Here is an 8,726-nt window from a genome sequence, read left to right as displayed (position 1 = left end):
GCCTTTCTCTTAGATTTTAGAACAATAAGCTGACCTTCTAAATACATTCCTGAAATAATATATAGTGTTATTATCAGGAAGAGGACATACAAGATGAACTTTTTTTTTTTTTATTTTTTTTTTTATCCAGAATGTGAGCAGTCATAAAATAATTGGGGCAAAAAAGCCTTTGGACCTACTCCAGTGTGTTGACCCAGGGGTGTGCAACTGGAGAAACCTAATCTCCTATTGGATATTCCTGTTAAATATCCTAATTAATCAACATTAATACATTGTTGTAATTGGGGGCCGGGTGTTCCCCATCCCCACTGGGACACCTGGAAGTTTCCAATAAAAGTGTGGCTTTTACTTTACCATTCTAACACTCTTGCAAGGGTTTTTTTCTCTTCTGATTACAGACAACAGAAGGATTAGAGAAGCAGAAAAGGAATTGTAATCCCAGAATCACAGAACATTCTGAGTTGAAAGGGACACACAGGATCACCAAAGTAATGTTTGAACATTTACAGAGACACCAGATCTGTAACTTTGGGTGATCAGTCTCTCTGCCTGGAGCCTCCCAAAGGGCCTTCAGCCACACCTCAGCCCCGGGCAGCACCAGCATCCCCTTTGCAGGGCCCAGCAGGGCTCTCCTGATCTGCCCTTGCCCACCTGCAGACAGACCCTGCCCCAGCAGGGCCCTGCAGACAGACAGGTTTCTGTGGGACAGGTGAGGGCACAGAGGGTGGGATGGGCTCTGTGAGCCTGGCAGGGACAGGGCAGCTCTCAGCAGGGAAATGTCCAGGCCCAGGGAGATGCTCAGGGAAGGAGAGGGGGCTGAAGAGAGCAATGCTGGGGGCAGGAGGGCACTGTTGGTGTGTGGGAGGTGCCGTACACAGCTGGGTATAGGAACACTGCCCTGAGTGCCCGGCTGTCTATGCCCTGCCCTCCCAGACACAGCACCACAACATCTTCTCTTGTTACTGCACTCCTCTGATATTGTCATTGTTATCTGCTGCTCTCAGGAAGGCTCTGAGTTTGCAGCACTGAGTCAGGCACTGCCCTTGGGATTCCTGCCAGGCAGGGATGCCCATGGGAATGGGGTGTCCAAGCTTCCCTGGGATCTGTGGGGCTGTGGGCAAAGCAGTCCATGGCAAAGGAGAATGAGCTGAGCCCCCTCCCTGAGATCCCATCATGGGCACACCTGGGGGTCTCCTTGTTGTGTCCTGCCAAGCTCTGACCTGCCCTCCTGGGTGCAAATCTGTGCCAGAGATTCTCGGAGATCTCTGAGTGTCCCACGGGGAAGTGCAGAGATGCCACAGCTGAGGAAATGCCACAAACCCAGGGCAGAAGGGCAGAGATGGCTTCTTGAGAGATCCCATCATAGACCTGGCTGCTCCTGGCACTCTCAGACAGCACAACTAAAGCTCAGTCAGGAACTTGGGTGAAGGTTTACCCAAGCAGGAACAAGGGTAGGTGAGTCACAGTGGGACAGTCTACAGGGAATGGCCCAGGTTTGGATCAAAGTAGCCTCTGCTGACTTGTCACTGTCCTTTATCCATGAACAGGTCCCCATGTCCAGAGACAGCACATGTCCAACAGCAGCTCCATCAGCCACTTCCTCCTGCTGCCATTGGCAGACACGCGGCAGCTGCAGCTCCTGCACTTCTGCCTCTTCCTGGGCATCTCCCTGGCTGCCCTCCTGGCCAACGGCCTCATCATCAGCGCCGTAGCCTGCGGCCACCACCTGCACACCCCCATGTTCTTCTTCCTGCTCAACCTGGCCCTCACTGACCTGGGCTGCATCTGCACCACTGTGCCCAAAGCCATGCACAATTCCCTCTGGGACACCAGGAACATCTCCTACTCAGGATGTGCTGCACAGGTATTTTTCTTTGCCTTTTTCATTGCAGCAGAATTTGCCTTCCTCACCGTCATGAGCTACGACCGTTATGTGTCCATCTGCCAACCCCTGCACTACGGGACCCTCCTGGGCAGCAGAGCATGTGTCCACATGGCAGCAGCTGCCTGGGCCAGTGGCTTTCTCAATGCTCTGATGCACACGGTGAATACATTTTCCCTGCCCCTGTGCCATGGCAATGCCCTGGGCCAGTTCTTCTGTGAGGTCCCACATATCCTCAAGCTCTCCTGCTCAAACTCAAAATTCAGGGAACTTGGGCTTCTTGTGGTCGTTTTCTGTTTAGGCTTTGGTTGTTTTGTGTTCATTGTTTTCAGTTATGTGCAGATCTTCAGGGCTGTGCTGAGGATCCCCTCTGAACAGGGACGACACAAAGCCTTTTCTAACTGCCTCCCTCACCTGGCCGTGGTCACCCTGTTCCTCAGCACTGACACATTTGTCTACTTGAAGCCCCTCTCCATCTCATTGCCAGCAATGGACCTCATGGTTTCAGTTCTGTATGCAGTGTTGCCTCCGGTCCTGAACCCATTCATTTACAGCCTGAGGAACCAGGAGCTCAAGGAAGCTCTCAGGAAAGCCATGATTGGATGCTTTTCAGCCTTTTCATCTTCCCATAACAGCGTTCACTTTGCTTTGCATTGAGAGCTCGAAAGGAGCTAGAAACACACCCTTAGTTTGGCTCCTGCTGTGCAGAGCTTGCACAGCATCAGCACTTTCTTTCAGCATTCTCCCTCCATCAAGGGGCTGTAAGAAGGCCAGATCCTGGGAAAAGACACCAGGCTAGTGACGCAAATTAAGCAAAGGAATTTTCCAGACTATATGACATTAGTTCTGGTATAAAAGTTAAGAAAAGGAGGATGACTAGAGGGCATTCCCTATTTGCAGTGTTTTCCTTTCAGATTAACCACTCTGCCTGCTGAAGTCCTGCTTCCTGGGAAGATCCTGAACGTCACTTGCTTATTGAAAGTAGAGAATAAAATTATTGGTCTTTTTTTCTCTTTGCTGGTGCATGTAAAAACTTCTTCCTTGCTATAGAAAACTGACTTATCTCAACCTATGAGTTGTCATCTGTATTATTTTCTCTCCCCCGTCTATCCAAGGAAGGGAGTGATAAAGCGGATTCGCTGGCACATCGACTCCAGTGGAGGTAACCCCACAGCAGAAGCCACAGAAGGCCTGCTTTCCTCTGTCAGCAGCTCCCAACGTACACCATGAGCGGGCAAATCTGCTCTAATGTATTAAAAAAAAATTCTGCTTCAAATTGTTGCATTAAAAGAAATGCTATTATTCACCCCCATCAGCTTAATTACCCCACTTTCTTGTGTGACCCAAAGACATTGTGTAAGCAATGCCAATTACAATGTATTTAGGAGAAGTAAATAAACTTGCAACTAGTTTTGAAAAAAAATTTAGTATCCTCATCAGAGCAGGAAAGAACAGAAATGGGCACAGCTTTGTGGCTGCCCCAGCTCTGGGATGGGCCCTGGGCCTGGAGCAGGAGCAGCTCTGGAGGGCCACAAGGCTGGGGCTGTTGTGCTGCCCTGGGCAGATGGGATGGCAGCAGGGGCTGCAGAGCTCTCAGGAGCTCAGGGAGAGGGGAGCAGGGCACACAGGGAGCCTCCTTTCGCCTTGGCCAAGCACCTTGCCCATGGCTGGGCTGAGTCCTGTCTGAGCTGCAGCTGCTGCTGTGCCCTTGGCAGGGGCTGAGGCCCTGGGGCCCCTGCCCAGAGCCCCCTGCCCTGAGCAGAGCTGTGGGGCCAGAGCTGGCTGGGCTGTGCTGGGGAGAGGCCCTTGGTGCTGCACAGAGCTCAGGGCAGCTGGCACAGCTTGCAGGGAGCTGGGCTGGCCTGAGAGAGCCTGCCAGAGACACCAGCAGTGTCCATCTCAGCCTGGCTGAGCGTGCAGGGGCAGGACTCAGCCCAGCCCTTGTGGGGCAGGGCCAGCGCCTGTGGAAGGCATTGGGAACAGGCAAGTGGCCCAGAGAGGAGGCTGCTTTGTGCCCTTGGTGGCATGCACAGAGCAGGGAGGGGGCCCAGGACATTTGTCAGTGCCAGCTTCTGTTCCCAGCTATGGCCAGCCCTGCCCGGCCTCTCCGCTGGCCCAGAGCCCGACAGAGCCCAGGCCAGGGCTGTCAGGGCAGCCCACAGGTGCCACGGGCTGTGCAGGAGATGGCAGAGGCTGCCCAGCAGGGAGGCCATGGGGCAGAGAGCCCCAGGGCTGCTGTGGGCACCACAGCACAGGGGCCATTCCCACCTGCAATGCTCCTGTCCTGGGCTGGGCTGCACAGGGGCTGTGCCACCATGGCTGGGGCAGGGGCACAAAGGGGCCACAGAGACACTGCCAGGGCTGGCAGCAAGGCCAGGAACACACAAGAAATTGCTCTGAATTTTCCGTGCTGGACAGGGCTGGCTGTGGCAAGGACACAGCTCAGCTGGTCTTGGTGGCTTCAGTAAAAGCTAAGAGTCCAAATAGCCTCCATGGCTGTGCTGGGGAGCAATGTTGGAGAAGGGAAATGCATGGCTACTGGGAAATGGGGAAATATGGAATTCCAGCAGACACTGCTGTGAGGCTTCGGAAGGCTTGAAGAGAATCTTCACAAGCCTCAAAGGGGGGATGTTACCTTATAAAAAAACATCTCTATCTGGGGAGCACACACAATGCTTGTTTTTCAAAACCCACTGTCCCATGGAACTGCACAATGCCCATTGTGTGAGAAGGACAATTGGAAAGACACCAGATCCTGTTTTGCCAACTTTTAACAGTTTTTGAGCAGTCAGATATGACTGGCATTACCAGCCACCAGAGACCATGAAAGAGACCACCAGAACATAATCACAAATCTGTAAAATGGATAGAATATATGTTGATGATTTCAGGGAATGGATTATAATTTCTGGGACAATCACTGAACATATGAAAGACAGTCTGTGGTCAGGAACTTTCCTGTTCTCAGCACACACACCTTTGGGAGGAGCTATTCTCCCCTTGTGCCTCTGGCTGAATAAAGAACGCTGTTTCTTACTGCTCCCTTGGTGTTAATCAGTTTCTTTTTATTTTTTTTCTGATTTTTTTGTAGCAGTGTCACAGTGGCCCCTTGGTTCTATGAGACCCTGCAATGTCATCATGATCTCCTTGGCTCTGCAGTGTCATAGTTGGACTCCTGCTTACAGGAGTCCTCCAATGCCCAATGAATACTTGTTTCCATAAGGTCTCACTGTGTCATGATATTCTCATCAGTTCAATCAGGCCCCACAGTGTCCCAAAATTCTGCTTGGCTCTGCAGCTTTAAAATGGCCCTTGGTTCTATGAGGCCCTGCAGTGCCTCACTGGCCTTTGCTTATACAAGACCTGGAAGTGCCACAATGATCCCCTTGCTTTCAGGAGGCCCTGAAGTGTCAGAATGGCCCTTGGGCTCCTTGAGGCCCCACAATGTCACATTAGACTCTTGTGACCCCTCTGTCTCATGGGTTCCTTGATTCCATGAGTCCTTGCAGTGACACAATGCTCTCCTTGGTTCCATGAGGCTCTGCTGTGTCACAACAGCCCCTTGTTTCCATGGGGCACCCCAGTGCCACAAGGGTCTCCATGGCTCCAGAGTGTGACAATTGACCCTTGGTTACAGGAACCCTGCAGTGTCACAGTGGACATTTGAAGGCTGGAACCCCTCAGCTCTGGAGCCAGGCTGAGAGAGCCTGGGCACAAGAAGGCTCAGGGAGATGTTAGATCCCATCCCAGCACCAAAATGGGCTTTGAGAGAGCTGGAAAGGGACTTCCAACAGAGGCCTGGAGTGACAGGACAGGGGGGAATGGCCATGAGGTGAAGGAGGGCATGTTGAGATGGGACATTGGGAAGAAATCTTCCCAGTGACGGTGGTGAGGTCCTGGCACAGGTTACCCAGAGAGGCTGCAAACTCCCCACCTCTGGAGGAGTTCAGGCCAGGTTGGATGGAGCAATCTGGTCCAGTGGGAGCAGTCCCTGCCCATGGCAGGAGATTGGAACTGGATAAATCTTAGGATCCCAACCCAAGCCGTTCTATGATCCTAGATTTGCCCCTCCTGGCCTCATTTAGCAGCAGGTTGACATGTTCCTATTGCAGCCATTTACTGCAAACACAGTGATTGAATTGACTTTGCCCTGGATGTTGCCTGCAGCCTCCATCAGCTCCAGCTGAGCTTTGGGTTTCCTAAACACATGAACACACACTGAGGACAGATTTATGAATTTCTCCTCCTGGTCGTTGTGCCGTGGCTCATTCCTGGCATTTGTCCCTGAGGCAGCACAGCCCTCCTGGCCAGCAGAGGCTCCACATTCCCCTCAGCAGACGCGGCACAGCACAGTGTGTGTTTTGGGTGGGCAAATGTTCCCCAACAGAGTGTCCACTCCAGTCCTCAGTGTCCCATCCCACCACCCACCCATGCCAGGGATGACAGAGAGCCCTGCTCTGGCGTCTGCCAAGGGCTGGGTGAAGAGGGAGCCTGGGCAGGGCTGATGCTGCCCCTACAACGGTGCTGAAATCAGTAGCAGGAGGGAGATAACCACAGAACAAATGGACCAATAAACTGAGGGGAGTGCCCAGGTCTGAAAGTGGCTGATGGAAGAGGCTGGAGGGATGCTCAAAGCCCTGCCTGGAGCACCTTCTCAGGCTGGCCATGCCAGCAAGGCCACAGACCAACCTCTTCAGTGCTGCATTTGCCTGTCTGCGATCCCTGCCAGGGGACTGGCACAGCACCACACACCTGCTGGAACGTGTCCTGGCCCTGCAGAGTCACACAGCTCGACTGACACAAGTGGGTTTAATCTCCTGGGCACTTCCCAGTCTAGCCCAGCTTCTGCCCAGCTCAGCCCAGCAGCCCATTTTGTGTGAGACTCATGGCAGTGCCCACTCTGGGATGCTCCTGCACTGGGGGCACTCACCCCATAGCCTTGGCCTCCTTGAAGAACTCGGCACGTGCTGAGGGGCAGAGAACAAGGTCAGCCTCCACATCACCCCAAGGCTGGAACTCCCTATGGCAGAGGAAATGGAGCTCAGTGACATTGCAGAACTGCTGGTCCTGGCTCCAGGAGATGCCCAGCACAGGCTGCCTCTGCCTGCTCAGTGCCAGCCCCTCTCTCTCCCCAGACCTGCACAGCAACCCTTGCAGAGACAGAGGGGCCTGGCCAGAGATGGTGCCTGCAGCAGCAGCTGCTTCCTCTGCATTCCTCCCTGCAGGTTCAGAAACACTCCCTTGCTCCTCTCCCTGGACATCTCTTTCCCCAGCTGAATGTGTCCTGGCTGGATGGGCTGGCTTGTCCTGCTGGCCCAGCCGCTGCTCCCCACAGTCACTGAGCTGGCACTGCTGCTCAGGACACACCAGGTTCTGCTGCTGTCCATGGCTGGGGCTGAAGGGAAGCAGCAGCTGCAGGGGGAAGGTTGCAGAAAGGCTCTGGGCACTGAAGCTGAAAGGGGCACCACAGGGTCTGCAAGTTCCCTGTGTGGGAGCTGAGCTTGTGACCCCTTGAGCCCTCCTAAGTGCTGGGGCTGTACCTGCAGCTCCAGAGGAGATGTGACAGTTGGAAACAGAGACAAATAATTCCTGCTGGATTCTTTATTGTCTTTGCTTATACAGGTGACCTGGATCCATATGTACAGGAGGTGCTTTGAGTCATATAACACTTCTAGTGTGATAAGAATAATATTTTTTAGCTGAAAATAGCATTTCATGCATAGTACACAATGAGAAAAAAGACACATGATCAGAACAGCATCTGAGTTTTTCAAAGAATGAAAGACTCATTGATGTTCCAGTAGTCAAACCTGCTCAAATACTTTCCTCAGGGCTTCCTTGAGATGAGAGGTGACCACCAGAGTCCAAGGCCAGACAGAGCTTTCCATCCTGTCCCGGCAGAATTTGTCTGGGAGAACCCTTGCATATAGGGAATTTTTCAGGGGGAGTATCAATTTTGGCTATGGGTACATGGAAAGATGGATGTTTCTTTTCCATAGGAAGGAAAGCACAGGGCCCCAGTTCTCCAGGGGCAGATGAGAGGCAGCCCTCAATGTTCCAAGTCAGCCAGACCTGAGAGGTAGCCCCCAGGAAGCAGAACCAGCCAGATCTGTTCCATTTGCCCTTTGTTCCATATGGTCTCTCAGTGTCACAATGTTCTCCTTGCTTCCATGAGGTCCTGAAGGCTCACAATGGTGCTTTGGTTCCATGGGCCCCCACGGTGTCACAATGTTCTCCTTGCTTCTGCAGTGTGACAATGGCCCCTTGCTTCCATGAGGCCCTGCAGGTTCACAATGGCCATTTGGTTCCATGGTACACCACAGTGTTACAATGATCTCCATTATTCCATTGGGCCTTTCAATGCCACAAAGTTCTCCATGGATCCAGGGTGCCCTTCAGGATCACAGCGGCCCTTTGGCTGCACATGGCCCTGTAATGCAACAACGGCCTCTTGGTTCCACAAAGCCCTGCTGCTTCACACTGGCCCCTTGCTTCAGTGAGGACTGTGCTGCCTTAAGATTTTAGCCTTTATATTTTCAAATGCTGCACTGCATTAGTATCACTGTATACACTAGGAGTGAGAAAGAGAAAAGGAGCTCGGAACCTGAAAAGGCCTAGCAAATTTTGCCTGGGCCCTCAGTGGTGTCCACAGGTCCCCACTTTAGTTTAAAAGAAAAAGTAAGAGAAGTGTTTGTAATCCTCCACAGGGCCCTTTGCAAAGGAGAACAAACAACACTCAGGAGATCCACAGATACCCCGAAGTGTCCAGGGAAGTCTTCTCACCTGGTGCCTTTCTAACAAACTTAATTCTAATACAATGACAAAAAACCCGCCACCATTCACC

The 8,726-nt window shown here is 52.5% G+C and overlaps 1 protein-coding gene across 1 annotated transcript; it reads left to right on the top strand.

The window, feature by feature from the left end:
* Positions 1 to 434: 434 nt before the first annotated feature.
* LOC306815758 (olfactory receptor 14I1-like) lies at positions 435 to 3,112 on the top strand (the record flags this gene model as incomplete). Its single annotated transcript, XM_079332304.1, has 4 exons — positions 435 to 488; positions 1,548 to 2,044; positions 2,261 to 2,394; positions 2,998 to 3,112. Exons 2-4 carry the CDS (start codon positions 1,571 to 1,573, stop codon positions 3,110 to 3,112), a joined length of 723 nt encoding a protein of 240 aa, XP_079188430.1. The 5' UTR covers positions 435 to 488; positions 1,548 to 1,570.
* Between the last annotated feature and the right edge of the window lie 5,614 nt (positions 3,113 to 8,726).

Source organism: Erithacus rubecula, assembly GCF_903797595.1.
Source record: "Erithacus rubecula genome assembly, contig: scaffold_211_arrow_ctg1, whole genome shotgun sequence".
NCBI classification, from domain to species: Eukaryota; Metazoa; Chordata; class Aves; order Passeriformes; family Muscicapidae; genus Erithacus; species Erithacus rubecula.
This window is presented reverse-complemented; position numbering and strand designations above follow the sequence as displayed.